Source organism: Ricinus communis, chromosome 2 (assembly GCF_019578655.1).
Source record: "Ricinus communis isolate WT05 ecotype wild-type chromosome 2, ASM1957865v1, whole genome shotgun sequence".
NCBI classification, from domain to species: Eukaryota; Viridiplantae; Streptophyta; class Magnoliopsida; order Malpighiales; family Euphorbiaceae; genus Ricinus; species Ricinus communis.
The window spans coordinates 9,408,607-9,435,575 of NC_063257.1; the positions used below are offsets into that span (position 1 = coordinate 9,408,607).

At 30.7% G+C, this 26,969-nt stretch overlaps 3 protein-coding genes across 5 annotated transcripts; 2 read left to right on the forward strand and 1 right to left on the reverse strand.

Moving 5' to 3' along the window:
• Window positions 1-1,435: 1,435 nt before the first annotated feature.
• LOC8281431 (laccase-2) lies at window positions 1,436-5,537 on the reverse strand. The gene is made up of 7 exons (XM_002527084.3): window positions 5,385-5,537; window positions 4,755-4,906; window positions 3,610-3,854; window positions 3,349-3,474; window positions 2,497-3,094; window positions 1,960-2,312; window positions 1,436-1,698 (listed from the first exon to the last, which is right to left on the reverse strand). The coding sequence occupies exons 1-7, from the start codon at window positions 5,490-5,492 to the stop codon at window positions 1,559-1,561; spliced, it is 1,722 nt and encodes a 573-aa protein (XP_002527130.1). The 5' UTR covers window positions 5,493-5,537; the 3' UTR covers window positions 1,436-1,558.
• A 3,963-nt stretch (window positions 5,538-9,500) lies between these two features.
• Window positions 9,501-22,006, forward strand: LOC8281432 (exocyst complex component SEC6). 3 transcript variants are annotated; one of them, XM_002527085.4, is made up of 25 exons: window positions 9,501-9,836; window positions 10,058-10,096; window positions 10,230-10,318; window positions 10,439-10,529; window positions 10,914-11,003; window positions 11,102-11,181; window positions 11,627-11,719; window positions 12,650-12,676; window positions 13,602-13,709; window positions 13,893-14,034; window positions 14,107-14,151; window positions 15,202-15,257; window positions 16,251-16,359; window positions 16,680-16,820; window positions 16,930-17,109; window positions 17,386-17,469; window positions 17,567-17,653; window positions 18,947-18,991; window positions 19,148-19,226; window positions 19,794-19,863; window positions 20,640-20,727; window positions 20,837-20,926; window positions 21,037-21,153; window positions 21,333-21,395; window positions 21,717-22,006. In XM_002527085.4, the coding sequence occupies exons 1-25, from the start codon at window positions 9,714-9,716 to the stop codon at window positions 21,849-21,851; spliced, it is 2,271 nt and encodes a 756-aa protein (XP_002527131.1). In that variant the 5' UTR covers window positions 9,501-9,713; the 3' UTR covers window positions 21,852-22,006. The 3 variants fall into 3 exon arrangements, with proteins under 3 accessions (XP_002527131.1, XP_048226999.1, XP_048227000.1); XM_048371042.1 differs by lacking the exons at window positions 9,501-9,836; window positions 10,058-10,096 and having other exon boundaries at window positions 10,245-10,358; XM_048371043.1 differs by lacking the exons at window positions 9,501-9,836; window positions 10,058-10,096; window positions 10,230-10,318 and having other exon boundaries at window positions 10,449-10,529; window positions 10,887-11,003.
• Window positions 22,007-25,819: 3,813 nt separating this feature from the next.
• Window positions 25,820-26,373, forward strand: LOC8281433 (ethylene-responsive transcription factor LEP). The gene has a single exon (XM_025158763.2). It carries the CDS (start codon window positions 25,864-25,866, stop codon window positions 26,311-26,313), a length of 450 nt encoding a protein of 149 aa, XP_025014531.2. The 5' UTR covers window positions 25,820-25,863; the 3' UTR covers window positions 26,314-26,373.
• Window positions 26,374-26,969: the final 596 nt, after the last annotated feature.

A 26,969-nucleotide genomic window follows, 5' to 3' on the forward strand; every position in this document is an offset into this window, starting at 1 on the left:
TAAGGAGAATTGAAAATGTATATCAATGAAGTTATATTATTTTACATGTTTAACACAGTTGGATTAAGATGAATGGTACAATGCAATACAATTTCTTTCTTCTAATTTCTGAATTTATATTTTAAGCATTAGGTTAATTTGAAGCAAATTTCTAATATGTCTATCTTATCTCGGTGGAACACGTGTCATGGCATATGTATATATAAAACTGAGTACGAAGGTTGAATCCGCATTTGCAGTGGTTGGTTTATAATCATAAGTGATTAATAAATAAAAAATGACTATATATTACTATCAAATTATTTTTATGTTATTATATAATTAATTTTATCTATAAATAATGCGATAAATTTAATGATCTTGCCGTTTGTTTTACGTTTTTTTCTTTTTATGATTATTAGTATTTGAGTTAATTGATTAAGGCATGAGTTAAGTGAATGAGTTGGATGTAGAACAATAAATAGAATATGAATTTAAATAAAATCAATATAATAATGATTAGAAATAGGGTGGTTGAACTTTAACGAGAATGGATTGCTATTGAGCTGGACAACTGAAAATTATAATTTCGTTCCTTTTAGAATGCAAAGTATGCAACAATTTAACTTCGAAATTGATTTGCTTTTTTCATTGTTTTACAATTTAGGTTCTTATTTCATCAACTAAAAATGGGATGAACAAACTTCAGTTTTATTTCAATTCTTCTACACTAAAATAACAGCTGTAAACTGCACCATCTTCAAATTGTCTGATTTGGAATCATAAAGAAAATATATTAAATAATCAATCAACAAATAATATGATTAACGTTCTATTCTCATTTGTAAGAACTAAAAGTGTTCTAATTTCGATTTTTTTGTCGCCACCTATTAATATTGATGGAGTTATTGTCTATAAAATAAATATAATTATATGATTATTCCATACTAACTAAAGAAAGAAAACACTTTCAAATAACATGTCAAATGATAAATGATATCAAAAATCAAAAAACACTAACCGCTATTTTTTTTCTCTTATTTTTTTTAATTTTCATTAAAGTTTCATATTTTAGCTCACTGTCAATTACTTTTAGAATAGTAGTGATTTTTTTTTCTTTTTTTGTTATTAATTAGTTTAAATAACTTTAAAGTGTTTTATAATTTTCTATTATTGAGGTTTTGAGTTATTATGTTATAGGAGTTTTATAGTCATCCATTAAGAAAGTATTAAGTTCTCCTATATCTATAAGAGTGGTGAAAAAAAAAAGATTAAATCTGACATTCAAATAATCAAGCTCGTCAAAAGACATCTGTAAAGTTGATATGTAGCTTAGTGTCATATAGTGAAGTGTTCTTCCTGTAGAATTGTAATATATTGTTCTAACAATACGATTGATGATTGTTAAAAATACATTTCTTTATATGTACCTTTTGATGTTAGATATTTATTTTTATTTTCTATATCAAAATATACTTATTACTTCTTATTAACGGAATATTCATATTCAAATAATAATAAATGAGCATGAGTACTGATAATACAAGCAAAGTTCATTGGGGTAACAACTAGTTTAAAACTAAGACATGGAACAAGGAGGCATATAAGGAGGGGGAGAGCGGATGCTTGTATCATTGGTACCTCCATTCTTCACTATTATCACAGTATCCATTCCCCAACTTGTATGACGCTCCAAATGGCAATGCACAAACCATACACCTGACAAAGGCCACATCGACTTTTATCATCCATACAAAACAAATATATATCACATGATATAGCTATAAATAGGAGAATCATACTTCATATCTATAAATATTTTTAGACTCTAATGTTTGATGATTAGTATATGTTGAATTGTTTATTCGTTCTTAGTAAGGTGATTCACGTGTCAACTTGAATGTATTGTACTGAATTAATTTAGGGTATCTAAGTATGGGATCTGCAAGGAAGGACCAGGCATCTATATATATATAATACCAGGATTGTCCGCGTAGAATCTGATGGCAGCCCAACCATTCTTAGGAACGCCAATGGTGTTAACTTCTGGAGGATCAATCAAGTTGTATTTCAAGGGATCGGTAGCATTGTCAAAATTCCCTCTGCCCGTTCCTACCAAAAAGAAGCTGAAGCCATGGAGATGCATGGGATGATTTTCAGCGACCATAAGATTAGTCCCCTGGAAAACAATTTCTACACTTTCGTTATAATCTACCATTATCACATTTGTCCCTAGGCTTGTGTATAACGTAATGTTGTCCACATTTCCAGTAAAATTAAAGTACACTGGCGGCTCATCTGGGAAATCTGTAGTAAAAATATTACTCCAGTTCCTGCATAAGAGTTTCCACGACCAATTAAAACAGTTCTCTATATGTAAAATCACTCTTTATGATTCTTATAGCTAGCAGAGGAAATAATCTATTTTACATATATAAGCTTGATAGATTTAGGTTTCATGCTGAGCAATTGATAGAAGAAGAAAAATTTTACGTATTAGAGTTTAGAAAACAATACCAGTAGTACGCTTGGAGAATCGATGTAAAAGGGTAGTTGAAGCTTATGTTGTTTAGGCTTGCAGATAGCCTGTCGCCATTGGATGACCCTGAGCATGATGCATTGGGGCAAGGCAAGAGATTTGTAGATATTGTCATGTATAAATGTCTAGTGACATTCTTAGGGACATTAATGGGGTGCTCTGAGCTAGCCAAAGCCTTTAATTTACTTGTGAAGACTGCTACAGCATCAGAGTCATTATAGGCAGGAAAAATTGGAAGTGAAATTGGTGATGGAGGAGTAGTACAATTTCCATTAGTGTACTCAAGAATTGCTGTGGTAGTAGTGTTGTCAAATGCAGAGGTAGTATCAGCAAAAGGTGAACTAACAATGTAGTAGCGGCTAGGAGCTTGGTTGGCTGTGACCAAAACGTCCATTGTTTGCCCTGGAGTTATTACTATGTAATCAACTGTTACAGGCTTGACATATGCACCATCTGTGCCAACAATTGTGAGATTGTGTCGTGCTATTCCGAAGAACATTTCTTCATTTAATATCGCATTGATAATTCGGATAAGATAAGTTTTGCCATATTCGATCATCATACGGTATATCGTTTCTGCAATATAAACTTTCTAAGTTTATCATCTTTTTTATCTAGAAAAAAATTCTTTCATTTTTTTAAATTTAGAAGAGTATATATATATATATATATATATATATATATATGAGTTTTATATTTTGATATTGAATAATTTAAACATACTTAATTATATAATACAAACAAATGTATCAATTATCTATCGGTTTAATTTATAAGTGAAGACATATATTTAAATTAGACAATAAATTTTTCATGCATGTGTGTTTTACCATTCGAACAGTCATATAAATCTCCAGGTTGTCCATTGATTGTGAAGGCATCTGAGACGTTGGGGTCTGCACCAGTTGCAAGGGCTTGTGTAATCATGTTCATAACATCTGCTTTGTACCAAGATGCTGCCCACAAATTCAATCAGTAAGAGTGTAACACCCATTATGACAATTATTATTTTGGCAGTATAATGACCATCTAGAATCTCTTGCTTATAATTTAGACAAGAAATTTATGAGCATAAACGATAATAAACATACCAAGAACAATTGTGCTTTCTGCATCAGGTTTAGGAAATGGGTAACTTGTTCCATGTTCAGGATAAATAACAATGGCACCATGGACAGTTGCTCTTGACCAATCGCTGTGTGCATGCCACCAAAGGGTTCCTTCTTCTGAACTAAAATTAATTTCTTGGATGAAACTTGTTCCGGGTGGGATGAGGCATTGTGTAACATTTTCAGGACCATCAGACCATGGATTTCTTGGTTGTCTAACTCCATGCCTAAAAAATGTTTAGCTTTCAGAATTTGAGAGTGATTCTTGTATTATTGTTATCTTCAGGAAAATAATTCCTAAAAAATATATTTCGTGTACCCTCTTGCTACATAAATTGGTGTATTTTTAGTGAAATATTCTTTGATCCTATGGTGCAAAATATGTATCATTTAAAAAAAGAAATTCCTATGAGAAATGTCTGTTTGTAGTATGTATCTATTTTGATCTTTTTAATGTTCATAATGGGTTTCCATAATTGCATATCCGCACCTAAAAGAAGGCACTCTACCCAGTAGGTAGCCATTATAATAAAAGCTTTTGACTTCTAAAGCGTAGCTAATAATATGTAGAACAGCTCAGAGATTTTTTTTATAAGAAAAATTATTTATTTATGGAAACCTAATTAATTAAGCTACAAAATTAGCTTAGAAATTAATTTAATTGTACTTAAAAGTCTCAAATTATTAAGGAGTGGTACCTTAATTTGAAAGTTCACATAAAATATGGAAGATTGTCTAATCAAATTTAAATAGGGTTTCGAGTGCGAATTTTAAATATAGATATATATTTTAAAACTTTTTAAAATAATAATTTATCAACTGCAAAAGTCTTATTCAACACGTTCTAAATTATTTAGATAACTTTGAATATTAGATTTTTTAAGAAAAAATCATATAAAATTTATTTTATTGTTGATAAATAGTATCATTTGTCGTCTCATCCAACACAGAATTATACATTTTCTCTAGCTTTTTATCCATATATATTAGAAAAATTGCAACCTTTAAAATTTAGTTCCAGTCATTTGATCTGAAATATTGAATTGCTAGACAATTATAGGTTGTGATCAAATCAAACATAATGCATGATTTCTCTACTGCTAGCTAGGGAGAAAGAGTGATATTACCAGTGAATAGTGACACCATATTCTCCATGGTTATGGACATTAACAAACACTGTGTCACCTTTGTGAACATGAATTTCAGGCCCTGGAAAACTATCATTTACAGTTAGCATGCTCTTTGTGCTACACAGCCTTGTAAAATTAGTTTCCTTCAGCTGCAATCACCCACAATTCAAAAATTGTTACCCAAAATAATTTAGATCATTTCCTTTCCATCAAGCATCTTGCCAGGTTTTTTCTTTATTTTAATTTCAGTAATAAACTCCTCTCCAGGTACTCCCTGTTAAAAAATCTTGAGAACAAAGAAAAATAATTTCTATCTAAATAAAAGAATGCAGTAACTCCAAGTGGAAAGAAGACACTGTCCGGGTTATCTTTATGGTGTAATAATCCAGAATTTATCCTTCTTTCACCCTCAATATTTTCTCTTAGAATTTTGAGGAAACTCTGACTTCTGAATATATGCCTCGTGGTATAAGAAACTTTGACATGCACTATTATACTCCAAAATACGTACCCAAAAAAAATGACAGAAAAGAGAAAATGATTCATGCTAAATCGGTATATATACTGTCAAGCTTCTGTGATCCATGGAGGAATGGGTTAATACTGAGAAGAAAAATTACTACTTACAATGAAGTCATAGTAATGATGGGCAGCACCATGAGCCAAACCAAAAACCAGACTAGCAAGAAAAATGTCTCCTACCAAACATGGGTTCCAACCCATCTTTGCTTTCATTTTCTGGGTTTAAACTTTTCCCTGGCTCTACCTTGTGTATTGGATTATAGGGTTAAACACAATGGTTCATATATACAGGTTCAATTGCTTGCACATAGTTTCTATTTGTAGAACAAACTTGAGTGCATAAGTAGTATACCTTCTACACGTAACCTGGAATTTGCCTACAAAAACTAAGTAATTATTGAAGCACAAGGAAAAAGTGAGGTTCATACACATAATGAGCATGGAGTAAACTTTCACCTTTCATCCTACCAAAGTCTTCCCCCATTTTGATAAAATTGGTTAGTAAAATTTCAAGAAATTAGCCAACTTTATGCTGTAAATTCTTTCAATGCTTATTATATCTGGATTCAGTCCTATTTGGTGTGCTTCCTAAATTAAGATCTTTAGTTAGAGTGCATTTTGTCCCCATATAAAAAAAGCATTTGATTCTTACCAAATTTTTTATTTTTATTTAATTCCTTTTCATACATAAATATATAAATAGGATGCCTATTTCTGTACGACTTTCTTTATTTCTTTCAAACTCCTTTTTCTCATTTTACGTTTTATCCTTTTCTTTTTCTTTTTCTTTTTCCTTGTTTTGGGTTCTTTTCTTTTTCTGTTGAACAATTGGTCTGCCTTTTATTTTTATTTTTTGGTTCAGGATTTTTGTCCTCCCCTCCTTTTCAGATCAGTTTCTGATGTTCCCTAGTTAGGTTTTGTTTTTGTTTAGGTTTCTTGAACCATCTTTTATTTCTTTTACTTGCATGAATAGAAACTTTGTTTAGTAAAAGAAACATTCTTTGTCTATAGATTAGGAATTAAAAAAATATATATATTCCCTACATTTTGCAAGAATTTGGAGTCTAACCTTATTTTATACCTCGGATTTCATAACCCATTAACAATTTTTATAATATTTTATATTTTTGACAGATTGCGATTTGCTAAAAATAATAAAATTTGATTATTTTATATGAATGATTCATTATCATACTAAATTTGTTGAAAAAGAAGTTTTATGTTATCTATACAGTAACAGTAACGAAATAAGAATGAGGTTGAATCTATCTAACTCCATCTCAATTCTATCTCAATTTTTTTAAAATAATATAAACATATTTTTATTATGATTTATATTTTACGTATAAATTATTATTATATTTTTTTATGTTTGTCGATTACTTGATTTTATAAATTTCTGAAATAACAGTCTTTTAATTAATAATATGTTGAACTAATATAAATATGCATAATATTTTGTCAAAATATATATAAAATTTGAATATCGATAAATTATTCAAATTCATGCATTAATGATATTAAAAAAAACTAATTTTTTTCTAATATTACTATTATGTGATTAATTCTTCTTATTTTTTTCTACAAGATTATAAGTATTCTATTCATTGAATACTAATATTATGATTTAATTAGTGATAAAAGATTAAACACAATCAAAAAGTACAAAAAGAAAATTTATCCACTTGGATAGTAAAACTTTTACTTATATTGTCTAATCATGTTAATTAAATTCTTTTAATTTATAACGTAGAAATTAATGTATTTTAGTCAATAACTATTAATAGTCTATTCATTTTTAAATGAATCTGACTGTAAGAATAATCATAAAAAGTTTATTAATATTAATATTAATAAATTTATTAAATTCTATAAATACTTTTATAAATTAGAAATTCGAATCTCATAAAATCATGTGATTTAAACTCTGTAAAGAGTATCAAAATATTCATGAATTTTTTTTAAATTTCAATAATAAATATATTTATAATTTTTTTTTAAAATCTCAATAATAAATGAAAAATATATTTATTAAATTAAAGTAATATAATATAGAAAAACGATTTATATGCCAAAATAACAAACTCTTAACCTAAACTTCCATACATAGAAATTGTTTAACTTTTATTTATATTTTATTTTATAAATGAATTAACTAATATCCTTCCTTTTCATATTCTGGCATATATGGATGCAAAAGTTTTATGATATAGATACTATTTTTATTAATTATTTGAGCAATGAATAAAGGAATATCTGCAGGAACATATTTTAATAATGCATCTATATTTAATTGCTATAGACAATTCAGAATTACAAATTTATTGAACTCATTTGAAAGGAATGACTGAGGAGCTCCAGAAACTTGGGAGGTTACAGCCTCATTCACCATTCAATTAACTAACTGTTATTTGTTTGTTAAAAATGACTCCTTTTTGTGTTAAAGAAAATAGCCCTTTTTTGCCATTTTTTGTAAGACTTAAATTATGATTTATTTTTTAATTTCCGGTTAAATAAATAATGATAAAAGATATCATTCATTTATTAACATAAATATTGTTATCCAAGATTAAATTGTTAATTTTTTGTTTTAAGATTATAATTTTTTTAATTAATATATTAGGAATATGATTCAATTTTGGCTTTCGAACTCTGTGGTCAAGTTTAATATAATTATTATTATTCTTTTTTTTACTTTTATGATCAATTTAGCTCTAAACTTTTCGAATAGGTTTAATCGAGCAAAAAATGAGAGTCCAAATTTGAAACCGAGCAATAAATTGACGAGTCAAATTAAATTTTATTTTATTTTTAAAATTAAGAATAATTAGTATTATTTTTTCTAAATCACCATCAACCAACAACATTCTTTTTAAGATAAAAAAATCACTAGCATTATTACTTGAAAACAAAACATTAATAAAAATTTATAATCTAATATTATTAATATTATTTCTTTATCATCCTTCACTCATCAATTAATAAAATAAAATATATACAATTACCGTCAACACTCGCAGACCTATCAATTTATCATTATAAAAAAATAAATATAATCTAAAAAACTAAAATTATTGCTGATACCACCAATAGAACAATATCACAATTAAATTATTTCTTAGAATGAACAAATTAAGCTCGCGCAAAAAAAGTCTAAATGATTAAATTGAGCGGACATTAAATATTGCATTAATCATCTAAACATGTTTTTTTTTTTTTAAGCAGAGATATAAGTAAAGGAATAATTCTAATCACCTTAAGCTATGTTGCATTCAACATCTTGATGAGCTTTAAAGTCATCAATAATGACTTAAAGCCACTGTAACAATCATTACCAAATTTCCTTTTTATCATAAATAGTTGTCAATACTTTTCTTCTTTTTTTTTTTTTTTTTGCTTTTAACCAATTGTTAATGTAAGTTTTTAATTAATGCTAAGCACACTTAAATTAATTCATTCCTATTGTTTATAGGCTAATGAGAGTCTGCATTTAAAAATTGAGAATAGCAAAACTGGCTTCAGATTTTGCTTATTCAATCTCTTCCATGCTAATCAGGGTAAGTTGGGTTGGAAAACAAAAAAGGTCTAAACATAGTCAAGATTGGGGAATTTATGATTATGTGTTTTATTTCTATAATCTTATAACCACTAAAAGTTATATTTTACATTAATTTAATAATAAAATTATAATTTTGAAAGACATGTTTTATGATGTCTATTTCAAATAAAATTAATTTGTTTATATATTTAAATAATTTATAAACATAACGATGAATTTATATATTTAAGATTGAATAAAATTATGACAGATATTAATAACTGATGAAACGAAACACACATTTAAATCTTATCATTTCAATCGGTAAAATATTATAATCTTTAAAGAAAATTTATGAAATATGCGAAAAAAATAATAAGAACCTCATTCAAATATATGAGATAAATATCACTAAATAAAAAAAAAGAACTATTTAGAATTTATTTATTTTCTTTTGGAATTAGTTATTTGATATTATAGAAATAAAAAAAATTAAAGTGTTTATTTATTACTTTATATTAAAAAAAAATTTAAGTATGCATAGAAGAAAAAATAAAAAACAAAACCAAATAATGGTACATATAATGTAATAGTAAAATTAAAAAAAAAAAAGGATTAAAAAGTATAGGAAAATATTAATTTACATTTGGATATTATTACATATATTGAGGCAACTCTTTTCTTCAATTCCTGTTGAGAAAAACATATATCACTGAGCAAACAGACACAAATGAGGATTTTTCAAAGCTGCACCGGTTCGACCCGGTCGTTAAGCTCCTAAAATTTCAATTTCACAACCAAATTAATCAAATATAATTTTGCGCTGAACACAAATTTTGTACTTTGCATTTGCATTTTTTAGATCCTTAGTTAATAATACTACAAAGTCAATTAAAATGGAGGATCTCGGCATCGAAGCCAAAGAAGCCGCCGTGCGTGAGGTGGCGAAGCTGTTACCGCTGCCTGACCTTCTGCAATCCATTGCCTCCATCAAAGCTGATTACATTACGCGCCAACAGGTTTGGATCTAAGTGCTAATGACTTAACCTGTATTCGTTCTTATGTTTTGGAATTTTGTTACTTATTATTGTATCTGCTGGTAGTTAATTGAGATTGAGGTTTGATTACTTAGCTTGTGTTACACTTAAAGGTATTGCCATTGAATTTTGTAAGTGAAATTGATTTGCGAATTTTATTACGAGCAATGATGTTCTTAGAATTAATATACTCTGTTTTGCAGGCAAATGATGCGCAACTTAGTACAATGGTGGCAGAGCAGGTATTTACAGTGATCAACCTATAAGATAGCTGGTTTTGGTGATTTTTGAAATTGCTTATATGTTGTGAAGCTGGTTTTGGTAATTTTTTGATATTGCTTATATGTTGTGTTTTGTGTTTAATGTGAAATGCAGGTTGAACAAGCACAAACTGGTTTGGAAGCACTTAGCTTGTCGCAGAAGACAATAAACGAGCTTCGTGAAAATTTTATCTCAATTGAAAAGTATGATGCTTTTGATGATGAAACATATTGAGATGATAAAGTGAGATTGTTAAGTATTGTTTATGTTATAGGTTTGTTCTCTGCCCTTTTGTGTAATTAATTAATTGGCTTGTCGTTCAGGTTGTGCCAAGAATGTCAGAATTTGATTGAAAATCATGATCAGATTAAGCTCCTTAGCAATGCAAGGAATAACCTAAATACAACGTTAAAGGTGCGTAATGTTTCCATTAGTTTCTTAAAAGTTGTTAGCCATGATTTGCTATTTATTATTGACTAATTCGATAAATTAAAAGACTAAAATGTAGTGATTATAACTGTGCGTATGCACGCGCGTGCTGCTTTACACTTGTGATGTTGCTAAAGTTGTCTGCAAGATTGTTGTGTGGTTGAATGGCTTGATGATGCAATTTTCATAGAATGGGTTGAGACTGTTGGATTAAAATGTCGTTGGTGTTCTTATGTGATTTAGTTGTATAAGACACACTTTTTTAAGCTGTAGTTTCTGATGCCTTGAGCTTCAGCTTCTATCAATCCTTCAATATATTCTACTTTTTCTGTATAATTGCAGTCTGGCTATTCTCTTGATTCTTTTTAGGATGTTGAGGGAATGATGTCCATATCTGTTGAAGCAGCTGAGGCACGAAATTCTTTGAGTGATGATAAAGAGATTGTTAATACTTATGAGGTAAACCTAGCATATACTTTTCATGTTAATTTCCAAGTCAAATGAATTTCAATTAGACTTGTTTATCTATATCTTGTCTTCATCTTTATTTTTGTCAGAGGTTAACAGCACTTGATGGAAAGCGAAGGTTTGCGTTAGCAGCTGCAGGATCTCACAAAGAAGAAGTTGGCAGATTAAGGTCTGTACCTTCTCCGAAAACTAATTTTGGCATAAAAGTGTAATATGTACTAATGAGGAGAAATGTATTTGTATTAGCTGGAAGTGTTTCTTTTTTCTTGCTCATATTTCTATGTGTAATAGGTGAAGCTAATAAATGTGGTAAATCAGTAGCATATCAAAGAAAAAAATGATTAGCCATTATATATGTAATGAGAGCATTTTAATTGTATCAAGGAGCTTGGAAATTGATGGTGAAGTTAGATGTTAATGTAGCACATATGTTTGTGATCTTTGGCAATCCACTTGCAGAGAAAATAGAATTCTTAATTCTTGAGCAACTAAGAAGTGTTGGTTGGTTTAATGGACAATAGAGCCTCTGGAACTGATACTTAATGATACTCTTGATTTTTACTATGTACTGTCCTTAAGCTTAGAGGTTGAAGGACCCGTCTCTGTAATGCCAGGGAATATTTTGAAGATGTTGACCAAACGTGGGAGACCTTTGAGAAGACATTATGGGGTCATATCTCTAACTTCTACAAACTTTCAAAAGAAAGGTATACTAACTATTTATTTATTTATTTTGAAATATAAATATTTGAAGTTTCTGTCTTCTTTATGTATCTTAAAGTGTCCCATAGTTCTTTGGGCTGTGTCTTGGAATGCGTTTTTTTCCAGTCATTCTTCTTGCATTGATTGCATGTTTCATGTAAAGGCTGTTCCTGGTGCATAAAGATCTTCTTCTTTGCTATGGTCATGGAGGGAAATTATTGTTTTATGGAGTTTCTATTAGCAAAATTAGAGAAAGTGCATCCGATTTGTATAACATCTAATTTTATTTCTCGCAGCATCAGTAACTTGTATTTCATCCTCTCAAATGGGGCTAAATCGCTCCAGGGGCTGAAGTCAGTTTGAGGTCCATTATTTCATTTAAGAAAAGTTAACTCTATCCCTCGAAAAGATTTTGTTCTTTTTTAACACATTAATTTACAATCATAGTCTTCCTAAGTTTATCTCTAGTATGTTTCTTGGTCCATAGAATTGGTTTTCTGTTGTTTTTGTTGTATACTCGGCGGTACATTTGCCTGGAAGTTTTAGGAGATTATTCTTCTGGTTCAAATGTAATAGCTATTCTGGAATAACATTGTTGTGTGTTTTTTCTCTATATATGTTTGCTTATAAATTGGCTTTTTTTAAACTTACACATATCTGAAGAAAGTAGCGATTATATATACACGGTTTCTCTGCCTAAAGCATAATTCCCACTATACTTTTTAAGGATTCATACCTTTTCTTTGAGCACAACGTGTACAAAACAAATAGCCTGCTCCATTCTTAAGTTATTAGTTAAGTTCTTCTTTCACTACTAATACATGCATATTTGTGTGTGTCCGCTCATGGATGGTACACTAGATTGATACATTCTTGCCTTGAAATTTGTTTCATACTAAAATCTAACACAATGTTTGTTTACTGTACTTTTGCAGCCCACAAACCCTGGTTCGTGCTTTGAGGTATGTTGCTGGTGAACTACTTAGGCCTACATTTCTTGTATCTAGGATAGGCTGCTAGCCCTAGGAAACCTTCACTTTACCTTGTGGTTGTATTTATGGTTTTGGGTACATTAGTTTTCACATCATTTATTACCATGCTTAATTGTGGTGGCTTTTGTATCATTTGTGGTAAATGGTAATGTGTAATATCATTAACGATCATACTTATATGGCTTCATCTATCATAAGATGACAACTAAACTTTCAAAATATCCTTACAATAGCAACGTGGATGGCTGCAAAGGCATCAGAATGTGCTCTGTGTTAACACTTTGTTTTCTTGTAAAAACGAAATTTCTCTATGGAGGAAAAAAGTAAAACATACTATACATTAATAAATTACTTGATTTCATACAATTAATTACTTACATAACGTATATATTTTTTAAACATAATTTGGATGATATTAGTCCATGTTCCCGAACTGTCACAAACACGAGGTACATTTATCAACCTTTTCTTTATATAGTTCTCATCTGCCCGTGATATTGGTATTTGCTAAATGTTCAAGAAAGATGAAGATTACAAAATTAGCAAATACCAATATCATCTATCCGTAGCATGATATTAGTAATCTTCATCTGCCGGTGCTGTCATTACAAAATTAAGAAATCATTTGTTTTGTTTATCTGCTAATCCTGTTTCTGAGATTAGTGATTAATATATAAACTTATTATAATACTCGTGATTCTCAAATGCTTTAGTTCTTCTTCCATTTTCTGGATGTGGTTTATTCTAGTAGATCTGCTTTTTCTTTCTTTCTTGTTTTGTTTTAAATAAAAATAATCATGGAGATTTGAGTAATGTGAAAATGAATCTTATGTTGGAAACCTATTACATGCCTGCACTGGATTTAAGTAATTTCTTCTTTTGTTTATCTCTCAAGGGTGGTTGAAATGCAAGAGATCCTTGATCAACAAGTTGCTGAGGAGGCTGCTGAGGCTGAGGGAGGTGGTGCGATGGCAACAATTGCGAATCCGCATAGATCTGCCAAGTAATTATTCTTTTAGCTATTTCAGTTTGTTATGCTTTGTAATTAATTTCTTTTGCCTTTTCTTATTTTCTGAATTGTGTATTTCTATTAGCCTTTTCGATTTCAAGCTGTTTTACTACTAGGTTTCATAAAGCAAATATCAGTGTATATTAGTTAATTTCCTTCCTTGTTTCTTATGTGCAGCAAAAAGTCTACTTCTGCAATGGCTTCTTCCAAAAACCTTGCACAACAAAAGTTAAAGGCTCAAGGAAAGGGGTATAAGGATAAATGCTATGAGCAAATCAGGAAGTCAGTTGAAACACGGTTTAATAAGCTACTCACAGAGGTACTTTCTTCCTACACAAAAATATCATATCTTTATTCAATATGTAGTTTTCTAATAGTACGTTGTTAACAGCTTGTCTTTGAAGATCTCAAAGCTGCTTTAGAAGAAGCCCGTACGGTATGTACTTTTAATATCTAGAATTGTGTCAGATAAGTATTGAATTTATCTTATGTCCCTGAGAATGGAAATTTACTGAACATTTTTGCATGTTTAAATTTTAAGACTTCAGTAATATTGATATAGTTTATTCTGCCTGAATTTATTTTTAGGTAAGTGTAACATAGAATACTAGTTGAGAATTGGGTGTTGCATGAAACAAGTTAGCTTAATTGTTCAGAAATTAGCATTGTTCTCAGTTTCTGATAAAAAAAAAAAAATAATGATTTATGCTGTGGCAAATACATATTTGAAGTTGGTATTGATTCAGTAAATATATAGCTTGTGAAAATGTAAGTTTAAGCTTTTTATATGGACTTGCAAAAGATTATGACCTTGTAATTGATGTGGCGAACTGTAACAAAGAAAAAGGGTTTATTGGCCAGCTAGAGAACTTCCATAAGTATTGTACATTTTAGCTTGTCCACTGCTTATATAATAGCAAAAGTTAAAACATCAATAAGTGCCATGGAAGCTAATCCCCAATCATGTTTTTGAATCTAGTACTTTGTTATATATTTTGTTTTTTCATGTATCTATTGTTCCTGTTGCTATCAGCCTAAGAAATCATTGACAGATCGACAGCACCATTTATGTTCTTAAGTGTATCAACTATCAAAATGTTGCAGGTTCCTTGGAATTTTATTAGTCATGTACCGCATGTCTTTGTGAGAATAAAATCCCATGTCTTAATATCGCCTTTGAGAAAGTTTATGTATCTGTACTCTTTGAGAAATGTTTGAAATGAGAAATTATTCACTGGCACATGTGTTGCTAATTTTCTTGTCATATAGGCAGTCCGTGAGCATGTGTGCATGTTTTTGCTTGTGCAGACTTGCACTGATTTGCTTTGCAAAGCAACTGCTGCATGCATACTATTAAGTATATGACTTCTCTTGCTTGCTTTTTATCTGATCTCTATTTGAAGGTTTAACTGGTTTAATGTGGTTGTATGATGATTTTTTTGGTGCCTGTTCTCTTCTTTTTTCTTTTCACCCTTTTAACATTTAGATTGGAGAAGAGCTTGGAGACATTTATGACTATGTGGCCCCATGTTTTCCTCCAAGGTTTGCCCCATGCCAAATCTGCTTCTTTTGGTTGATTTAAGTGACTATTGCTGATTTCAGCTAATATTTCAAACTTAAAATCATCTGTTTTTTTCTCCGTTTGTGCCTACTTTTGTGCAATCTCATTGTGCTGCATGATGGTTTTATAACATTTGCAAGAATGTGCTCGATCCTCCTTTCTTTTGTATTATGCCAAATGCACTTTGAAGCCTGTACTTCTGTCAGATGTGCGCTTAAGATGCACTTTATTTTAAGTTCAACATGGCACATGCGCTTCTAATTTTATCGAGTCAAATAAGGTTGACAAGGAAAGATAAAAATTAGTTTGAATTTGTTTTAATGAAACTTCTAAATTTGTATACCTTGTTGTATAGATTAAATTTTAAATTTATTAAAACACATCTTCTTAGCTACCCTAAAGTCCATCATTTCGAATCTGCAACAGCCTCACCCTCATATTGGAACTCATCATCTAAACCCCATCTGTGCCTCTTAAGACCTCTATATTTCCCTGATTTTCTTTCCTTTCCCATAAAGTGGGGAAAAAAACACAAAATTTCTTCTCTTCTCTACGCGTTATTCATTTCTGAGATTCAGTAAATATAGTCCATATATTCAAGAGAAGAGAACTAATATTGCCTTTCTGTCTAAGAAGTAGAATTTTCAATGTAAACCATTAAGTTTTGCTGCCTTTCTGTCAAAGAAGTTTTTCAAAACGCCACCACTGTTTTGCACGATGGTGCATGCTTAGAATAACATTTTAAAGCTATCGCATCAACCTTGGAACAGTGCACTCAGATTCTGATTTCATTGTCTGTCCTTTTCTCTTTTTCTGGTTGATTTTTGAATTTTCATAAAGTATAGTACTTTTGAATCCTGATAAACTTTTGTTCTTATATACTTTCATTTATCCCAGAACTAGTTTCCTCAGCTGGGCTTGTAATCATAAAGATATTCATAAGTCATTAATTTGATCTTTCTTGATGTTGGCAGATATGAAATTTTCCAACTGATGGTAAATCTGTATACTGAGAGGTTTATTCAGATGCTCAGATTGCTCAGCGACAGGGCCAATGAACTATCAAATATAGAGATTTTAAAGGTATCTCTGCAGGTCCCTAGTACATTTTTTATGCCTTATCTGGCATCCATGAGGTCATGAGCTGCATTTAGTTGCAGTTGAGAGCTGGCTGTTCTTTTGTATGTTTTACCATGCAGGATGGTTTAGTCATTAGCCAACTTGACCCATAGTGTATATTAGCATATCATTAACCCGATTTACATTTGGTTTCACTAACTATCTTTGTAATCACCACTAAGCCATCTGACTTTTAAATATTAATTTGTAACAAGTTGAAAAGAAAAGTTATCAATATTATGCTGTACATCGAGTTGTTTATTATTCTGATCGCTTACAACTAGGTAACTGGTTGGGTAGTTGAATACCAAGATAATCTGATTGGGCTTGGTGTTGATGAGTCTCTGGCTCAAGTCTGTTCAGAGAGCGGTGCTATGGATCCCCTCATGAACTCATATGTTGAGAGAATGCAAGCTACAACAAGGGTAATAATTTCATGTTTTATTACTCCATTTTGTTGTAATATTGTAATTATGTGTATTAATTTGCTTACACTAATTTTTGTCCACTGTTATTTTGTCTACATTACTCTAGAAATGGTACTTGAATATCCTGGAAGCTGATAAGGTACAGCCACCAAAGAAAACAGAGGATGGAAAGCTGTACACACCAGCTGCTGTTGATCTTTTCAGGATCCTTGGGGAGCAAGTTCAAATTGTTAGGGAAAATAGCACCGATGTCATGCTATACAGGATTTCCTTGGCTATTATTCAGGCAAGTGTAGCTATTTTTTATAGAGATAATTGCTGTATTTGGGGATTGATTGTCAATCTATGTATGTGTGATAAAACAATATCATATGTGGAATCATATTAAGCACACTTTTCTTACTTGTGAATATGTAGACCTCCATCAACTCGAACGAGAAATGTTAAGACATATTTAACTCATTCATAATTTGGACGAGGGTTGCCAGTTTCTGCCCTCAGTCTCTTAAGTTTTTATTGTTCAAATCTTCATTTGCGGTTTTTGTTGTTTATCTTTCTTTAGGTGATGATAGATTTCCAAGCAGCTGAAAGGAAGAGGCTTGAGGAACCTGCTTCTGATATTGGTCTGGAACCTTTATGTGCAATGGTTCGTAGATATTTCTATTTGTAATTTGTGCTATTAATTAGTTTTTCGGTTGCTGCTTGCATTTACTTTATGTTTTCCGATGTCAACTCATATCCAGATAAACAACAATCTGCGCTGTTATGAGCTTGCAATGGAGCTGAGCAGCAGCACCATTGAAACACTTCCTCAAAATTATGCTGAGCAGGTTATGCTACATTTTCCCTATTCTTTATTCCTACTGTATTCCAAGTTTTTGTTATGTTTCTTCAATGTTGAGAGACCTTAGACATGGATGGTATGTTTGGTTTGGAGGAAAGAAATTGGAAAGGAAACAAAAAGTTTAAAAAGAGATGGAAGGAGGTATGAGGAGGGGTATGCTGCCATACTGGATTTTGCAATGGCAATATGAAATGTGGCAATGGTTATGTCATGGTTTTGACTAGGTTGTTAGAATATTCAATTTGTTAAGAAACCTGCAATTTTTTAAATTTTCTATTTATTTTTAAATGAAACTAATGGAACCCCAGTTTTCATGTTTCTCCTGTTTATGTGGATATTATTCACTGAGCTTTAGTAGTAACTTAGCTTGGGCTTTGGTTTTCTTAATTAGGGCTTTGAAAGGCAAGGATTTGATGTTTTAAGGTTTCCGAAAGCCATTTAAGGAGTACGATATTTTCTCAATAGCGGAATGGAAATTTGTTGAGAATTTGTAATGCTAAAACATTGCTGTTGTCCTATTGCCTACTGTTTTCATCTTGTTCTACCACTCTCAGTTGTCATCTTTCTTCCTTTTCTAATCCAATAAAACATGCACCCAAATTTGCAACCTCAGTTACAAACTAGACTATAAACTAGCTATTAAACTAGATATAGAAGGTGTCTGAATTGATTAAGGGTCTATTATTCTTTGTAAATAGTTACCCTCTGAATGCTTCTACGAATAGGCAATGATATCTTTTGTGAAACGCCTTCTCGTATAAGTAATGAATATGCCATGTGTTGCCAAGAGCTAGGATCTTGATATTCTTACTGTTGTATGCCATTGTCTAGGTTTACTTCTATGACTGTTGTTACATTTTTTTCTTCATGTCTTTCTTTTTTTTTTGTCCTGCTCTGCAATGAAATATTCTTTTTATTACAATGATGACTATTTTTATGCTTTTACTACATTTGTTTGTTTTATGTTTGTTCATGGTTTACTTTTTGTGCATATGTATACAAAAAAGGATGAATGTAGCATTTATTCTCATCACTGCTTACAAAAAAGAAAATCTCTTGCTCTGTTGTTACAATACAAGACGCCACTCTATGAATAAGCATGAGACTGATGTCACACAATCTTGGAAGAGATTTCCTTTTTTTTTTTCACTTCATCTCCTGTCTTGATACGAGTTGACATCAATTTCTCACTCTAGGGGTTGGACCCTGCATATTAAAAGTAAGTTGTTTTTTTGCATTTTTTTATTGTTCTAAATTGGGATCCTTTTCGCTTTCTCAGGTTAATTTTGAAGATACTTGCAAAGGTTTCCTTGAGGTTGCAAAGGTACAACACTTGGTGCTTGGTATTTGGAAGTCTTGTTTTCACAATATTTCTGACATATAGCTAATCTATTTTGATAGTATATATGACATTCTTGATGAGCATCCTTTATCTGAAGAAAATAACCAAACTTGATTTTGAAGTTCATATTGATGGCAGGAAGCTGTGCATCTAACTGTTAGGGTTATCTTTGAAGATCCTGGAGTGCAGGAGTTGCTTGTCAAGCTTTATCATAAAGGTAAAATAGCTTTGACCTTTATTAACTTCTAAATTCACTCCTATTGGTGTAATCTAACTTGTTTCGTGCATCTTGTTGACGTATCTATATACTGTTCACGTTAATTAGTCTCCTCTCCCCTAGTTATTTACTTCCACTGGATGTCCGGTGCTACTAGACTCTTGTATTGTTCCTTTGTCATGGAACTGTAGTTAATTATAATTTCTGCTAGAGTAGTAATTAAGTTCTCAAAGGAAAAGGGTTCATTGGAATACTTTCTTTGAAATGGGGGAATATTGAAATGTGTTCTGATCTAGAATTTATGCGAGTTGTTCATATAGACTGCTTGATAAGATGTTCCGCTTAGGACATATTATTTTAAAATGTTCACATCTCTGTAGAAATTTTTGTTTGGCCCGATGAAAGATGTAGTGAATATACTCAATTAGAATTTTGCATCATTTTTACCACATCACTGCATGCAATAATTTCCTTGCATGCTAAAGAAAAGTAACTAAACATAATTTTCTTATTACTTTTGATCTGCGTGTTTTGCATCTGAATGATTTTTTCCCTTAAATGTTTCAGAATGGTGTGAAGGACAGGTTACAGAGTATCTCGTAGCAACATTTGGTGATTATTTTACAGATGTCAAGATGTAAGTTCTATCTTTCATTTTAGGGCCACCCCTCTTATCAGCTCCTCTTCCTCTGCCCTCATAGATTTTGAAGACTTACATGTAATATGGAAACCATTTTTGAACATTTTAAGCAATTAATCTTATTTTCATAAACAAACTTACGGGATGAGTTGCATCTGCTCGGTGTCTTGGTGGAACCCATTTGCAATTTTGTCATCTTATACTCTGAGACATAATACAATCCATTTCTTTCCCCTCTGGGTATTCCTGCCACCTGTTTTCCTCTACCCAAAGTATTGTTAAAGGGGGTTACATAGTCGCAACTTTTCATGCAGTGCAACCTGCTTCACTTGTGATTTTATCGACTCTGGTGAGGGAAAATGCTACTTTCTGGGATGAAGGCCAGCAAGTTGATCAATGATCTGTGGTTTAAGATCTCATAATAAGATGTGGCTGAAGGAAAATTCTGAATATATAGGAATTTCTGATCTGATAATAAGATGTGGTGTACTTTAAGCCTCTCTTATTCGTTAGTTGATCAATATGTTGGTTAAAACTTCACACTCAGTGTAATCCCTATAAGGTTGCAAGTGCATTTCACACTTCCTCTTATCCTGAAGTTGTCATCTTGAAATCCAAAACTTCAATTTGGATGACTCTAAATTATTTTGGTTCCCAGCACTTTTACCAACATTAGAATCTTAAATTATCTGATTTGAATTTAAGTTCATTCTTTTTGTATGGTTTGAACAAGAAAAGTTATTTCTTGGTTTTATTTTTTTTTTTTAATCAAGGTATATCGAAGAAAGATCATTTAGGAGATTTGTTGAAGCTTGCCTGGAAGAAACAGTAGTGGTTTACATTGATCATCTTCTGACGCAGGTTCTCTTCCTTCTAAATTAGGAACATGCATATCTTCTTGCTTACCTTCTTCCGCAGCATCTTTGAATTCCATGATACATCATCCTTAATGTGCTTCTGGTTGTTGTAGAGAAACTACGTCAAGGAAGAAACTATAGAAAGGATGAGGCTTGATGAAGAGGTTATTATGGACTTTTTCAGGGAGTACATAAGCGTCACTGTAAGTGCTTCTCTCTTAGAAATTCTACTTAATTTACAAGTGATTTACATTTTTTTCTCTTTCTTTTTGTTTCTTTCTCTCATCTTAATTTTGTTTGACCCTTGCTATAGAAAGTAGAGAGTAGAATCAGGATACTGAGCGATTTAAGAGAACTTGCTTCGGCAGAGAGCTTGGATACCTTCACACTCATCTATACAAATATTCTTGAACACCAACCTGACTGTCCGGTAAATGCTTAAATTTTTTGTTTTTGGGTTATTCTGACTGGTAGCATGACTGTGTACTGTATAACCATTCCGAATTTACTCTCTTCCATTAAAATAAAGCTGTGTAAATCTGTGCATCTCAAAATTAGGTTTCTTTCAACAATAACCCTGTTATGTGTTTCTCTTTTTCCCTATTACAGCCTGAAGTGGTTGAGAAGCTTGTTGGACTGCGAGAAGGCATACCACGAAAGGATGCAAAAGAGGTACATGTTACCCATTGATATGATTCTGTTGTACAAATTCAAAGTATAATAACATCCTAAATGAATCAAACCCAAGCATTTATTGTGGGGTTTTGGAATGTTAATTGACAACCATAGAACTAAAATCTGCACACAATCATCATCCTGAAGATGGAAATATCTTGCTACATTTAATTGCTATCCATGTACCTGGGGGAGGCACCTTTAAATTGGAGATATAGATGTTTTGAATTAGTTGATTGTGTTTAGGAATTTAAAGAAGAATTCTGAGAACTTGTGCCTTAATCTTACAAATTCAAATGGATGTTGTCACTGTTGCAGGTTGTACAAGAGTGCAAGGAAATTTATGAGAATTCTCTTGTGGATGGAAATCCCCCAAAGGCTGGCTTCGTTTTCCCAAAGGTCAAGTCATTATCAGCTTCCAAAGGATCTCTCTGGCGAAAATCAATACTGTAGTAAGTCCTTATCAGCTTCAAAAGAATCCCTCTGCATGTAGTTCAATTACCGAACCAATTACATGGATTACGAGTGTAAATTTTTGGCTGTACTCAATCCATGATGTGATACATCGATGTGTTTTCTTTTATGATTATTGCTGCTGTTCATATTAATTCTTAAGTATTTCTAGATTAAAAAACTCCAGGGAGTAGACAATTTTGAAGCAATACATCCAACATTGGAGAGTCTGTTAGTATCTCCCCTGCTCTTCTACTTCTCCTTTTGGCTGTATAAAAAGTTGAACAGAAAAAGGGAAAAACTTTACATTGTTTTCCCATGGACAAGAAGCAAAATCTTGTTCCAATATTAAAAACTATAATCAGATTGCCCTGATTGATGGAAGCTGAGGGCGAAGTTAGTAGGAAGCAAAAAAACATTTACTGGAAGGCTGGGGAAAACAATAGAACACCAAGTTGGTTGAAAAGATGACAAAATTCATGATTTTGCAGGGAAGGCATTCTGGTTGATTGCAGCCAGTTTTACTCTTTTCCGGCCAAGCCTGAGAAACATATTTCATAAATCCAGAAAGAGAAAAAGAAAGGAAACTTTAGAATGCTTCCTTTTCTTAGAAAAATCAGTGAAACCAACAAATGTAGCTAATTCCTATTAGAAGATGCAATCAAACCTTGATATATGTATAGCTTAGATTTTGGTATCAAACCTGAAGGTCTGTCTTACCAGTTAGTACCCTCCACACAGCTAAGGGCAATCATCCCACTGGCGAACAACATTTTGCACAATTAAATTTGACAGATACTCCAGATTTATTTAGAGAACAAGGTTCAGGCAGACTGCCCTAATTGGTCTTCTTACGTAAGAGGAGGGTGTGGGCGGTGATAAAATTTTGGGTTCAATTCTTTTTAGTCACTAGTCTGTGGAGATTAATTATGCCTTTCCTATCTGCTAATTGATGCAATTAATACATTTACAATGTCAGATTTTGTAAGAGAAGAAATAACCCATTGCTTCATGACAGATGAGCCTCCAATCAAGCTAAAAGGAAAAAGAAAAATTATATAAACTAATGTTTAAAAATATAGAGGGACCTTTTCTTTTTTTGTCAACTTATAAAGGGACCTTATGTCATGGCAATAAACTGATTATTTACTGATTCCTATGCCATTAAATAATTGTCTAAAGTGCTTTCTCCTCCCATTAAAATGACCGAGTAACCTTTCTATAGTAAAAAAAAATTATTATATAGTAAGATTTTTTTAATAGTGATACTTTATATAAGAATACACTCTATATAATAATAAAAAATTAGAGTTTCAATTTAAACCAGTTATAAATAGAAATATTTTTTATTATAATAAGTTATAAATTTTTAAATTTTATTTTAAGAAAATATTTCTTTATATAATAATATTTATATATAAATTTAAAGAATATATGTTTTGTTATATTCTGTTTTATAATAGTATTAGTTTATCTCATTAATCATACTTGTATAATATGACAAGATACTTATATTTTATCTCTTATTTCTGTTATTTTATCAATAAAATTAATACTATATCAATAAAATTAAATATTAAGTCCAAAAAAATTTAATATTTAAACCTTTATTAAATTATAATCTTCTCATAATAATAAATTTTATCTAGTCTTAAATATAAGATTATAAAGAGATTTTACAATATCTTTTAACAATTTTGAGTCAATTTGAATCCAAATTTGCCTTTTGTTTTCTATAAATTTTTACAAATTTTGATTTCATAAATTAAAATACAATAGGGAAGAGGTTAACTTCATAAACATAAAAAAATTTCCTCTAGAAAATAAGATACCAATTACAACAAGAAAATAATTCAATTTTTAAACTAGAAAATAGTTGTTTGCTTTTTTTATTATTATTATTATTTAACAAATAAACATTTCTTTATTGCATTTATTTTATGAAAATCGAACCTTGAAAAAGCTTAACGGAAAACGAAAAGGCTAAAGGTGGAGTCAAACCGACCCAAAATTGTTTAGAGATCACAGTAATTCTTCTGTTCTTGGTCATTTTAGTGCAACGAGGAAGTACTTTCGGGAAAAGGGTTGCTTTAATCATTGATTTTAAAATATCAAAATAAACCAAGTTAAAAAGGATACCTTTTTTTTTAAACTAGTTAAAAAGGATATTTAAGTAGCCCTACTTGCATGCAAAGGGTGGCTCGGTTCTGTTAATTCAAACTTAAATTAATCTCCTTTCTAAAAAAAATAGAAAATATTTTAAAATCTACAAAAAAAAAATATTAGTTTTATTATGTAATTTCTTTTAAAGATAAAAAAATATTATTTTAATTATGTAAACGTTTTTTAGAGATGCCATTTTCTTAAATTTTATATTTAAAAATATGGTGTGATTTTTTTCAGTTATTTTTAAATTTTTCTTTGATTGTTTTATATAAAAAAAATGAAACTATATTTTGATATTTTCTGACAGTAAAAGAAAATTAAATCTGTAAATTTACCAAAAAATGAATATTTTTATTATTTTTTCAAAAAATTTGACCGACTAGGTTATAATTTATATAAAATATATATCTTTTTAGAGTTTTACCATTATACTACCATTATAAATATATTTTTTAATTTACAAATAATTAATTGATATTATTATAAATAATTTATTAATCGTATGTATTTTTTATTAATTTAAATTATCAATGAATCTATATATAGTTTTAATAATTTATACAAATAAAAATTGTATAAATAAATCTCATAATTATAAAATACCATCGATTAAATTCTAAAAATATATAAAGAAATTTAATAATAAAAATAACATATTTAATTGATCGATAACCAAATACTATATATAACTAACTAATATAAAATTTAATTATATTAATAAATTATTAAAATTAAAATTAAACTAAATTTTATAAACTTAAATAATCATATACTTATAGTACATTAGAATTAGAATGACTCATACTTTTATACTTATTATAAAAGTTAACCAACTTAAAAGGTATATTTTTTTACATCCGTCGTAAAATCTAAATACAAGCATAAGCATTTTACAATCTCTTACTGCTGAAAATAAACACCGTTACTATTGAGTTAAGTTTCAAGTACTTAAAGCAATATCATTAGCCCTTAAACTTATAATTTAATTGATTCTAAATACCTCAATTTTTAAGTTGAATCTCTTTAACATCCATGAATTAAATCACTTCAATGATTTAATAATAAATCAAAATGTTTAACACCATAGCCTTAATTTAATAATAAGTGTCTTTTTCAATTTAAATAAAAAAGTTCCAAGTCCCCTCCCTTATTTGTTAATCAAAACGTCTGAAAATTAATAAAATTTTCAAATTTCAACTATCTATCATCTTGATCTCAACATTTCTTTTAATGCAAATACACATAGGAATATTATATATATATATGTATTAATTATACACTTGCACACTAATAAGGCTTTTACCTCATGTTTCTGCCTTTCAAAGATCACAATCACAACAAAATTCCATCGTACACGTGCAAGTGCATTGATGAACATTACATATAAATCCCATATAATTTATGCATAGCATTATTATATGGCTCTTAACTGATTTTCCATGTTTATTCTATTCTTTAAGAACTTTGAACATGAGGCAGACAGAAGAAGATCCCACTAAAAGCCAACTAGTAGCAAGTACCCCAAGGGTTGCACTGATTTATGTATTTTGCTTACACTATTCTCATCATTGACGAGGAATTTAAGGAACTAAGAGACAGCAAATAATTAGAGTAACAAGTTGTCAAATAATTATTTATTTCTATTGTGAGCTAAGCTTCTTTACCTGCCCCACTTGACTAAATATTAAATCAGTTACCACCTATTAGTGGGGATCAATGGTGCATAATTTGATCATCATGAACCCTATTAATCATTCAACTTAATATGCATATAAACCAACCCTTTTCTTTTCCCCCTCACATTCAAAAACCAAAAGAGAAAATAAAGAGAAAAAGAAGAAGAAGAATGGAAAATCTTCCTTCATTGCTTTACAGGAACCCAAAAAGAAGCACAAGGCAGTCAAGTAAATACCTTGGAGTGAGAAGAAGGCAATGGGGAAGGTATGCAGCAGAGATTAGAAATCCATATACTAAAGAAAGACATTGGTTAGGCACATTTGACACTGCTGAAGAAGCTGCTGTTGCATATGATTTATCTTCAATCTCTTTTAGTGGCATTGAAAGAGCTCGTACAAATTTTTACTACCCTTTCTTAACTCCAACATCTCCTCCACCGTCATTGCCTCTTCCTCCGCCCCCACCACCATCTCCTGAAATGGAAGATGGGGAGCAAGTTAGCATGGAGATCAATGAGACTGCCATCCAAGATAGTAATGATGATGATGAGTCTATGGTTATAGCTACCATCTTGCAAAGTTTTTACCAGTCCACTAATTGTAGTTCTTTCTATCCATAAGCTTAAGCTCAGGAAATATGATACTTTTATATGGATTCATTAGGTTTTCTACTCACTTACTATGCAAATTTAATAATACTCATGGTAATAGAAATAGCATTCACTTAAGCGGCTCGAAATACTTTTGCCAGGTATAATTTCCTAACATTAGCAGAAAGTTGTTAATTCTGTCTTGATCATTGTCATGCAAGCTGAAATTATTAGCTTTCAATGGGTTATTTGCACTACCTAAAAGCAAAAACAAGACAAGTAGATAAATAAATGATAGGAAGCTCTAAGCTCGTACTCAACTTAAACATGGAAATAGCAATTGTTGCTGAAAAAGGAGAAAGCTCTACAAAAAAAGCTTGGCGCCCACTGTATTATGAGCATAAGAACCTAGATATGCATATGCAAGTTGGGAAAAGAAGAATACCAGATCATAGGTGATGTAAATTAAGACCAGGCGAACCTTAAATCTTACTGCTGTCGTCTCCAGTTTTGTCAATGTTCTCACTTCTCGTTGGCGCTGAAGGTTTGTCACTGGTTCCCAAGACCACAAAAACAGCTATAAAAACGCTTTTCAAGCTAGTAATTTTCAAATGTTGCTAGGAGATCGAAGAAACATGCCTGAATCTAGTTTGTCCATATGAGCGTTATCATTTCTAAATAATGTT

Excerpts from the sequence above, each read along its gene's own strand:
- LOC8281431 (XM_002527084.3), bottom strand. The coding sequence starts at position 5,492 with ATGAAAGCAAAGATGGGTTGGAACCCATGTTTGGTAGGAGACATTTTT. Across the intron at positions 3,855-4,754 it reads TATGGTGTCACTATTCACTG|GCATGGAGTTAGACAACCAA; the intron begins GTAATATCACTC and ends AACATTTTTTAG. Across the intron at positions 3,095-3,348 it reads TTTATATGACTGTTCGAATG|AAACGATATACCGTATGATG; the intron begins GTAAAACACACA and ends TTTATATTGCAG.
- LOC8281433 (XM_025158763.2), top strand. The coding sequence starts at position 25,864 with ATGGAAAATCTTCCTTCATTGCTTTACAGGAACCCAAAAAGAAGCACA.
- LOC8281432 (XM_002527085.4), top strand. The coding sequence starts at position 9,714 with ATGGAGGATCTCGGCATCGAAGCCAAAGAAGCCGCCGTGCGTGAGGTG. Across the intron at positions 11,720-12,649 it reads TACAAACTTTCAAAAGAAAG|CCCACAAACCCTGGTTCGTG; the intron begins GTATACTAACTA and ends GTACTTTTGCAG. Across the intron at positions 12,677-13,601 it reads ACCCTGGTTCGTGCTTTGAG|GGTGGTTGAAATGCAAGAGA; the intron begins GTATGTTGCTGG and ends TTATCTCTCAAG.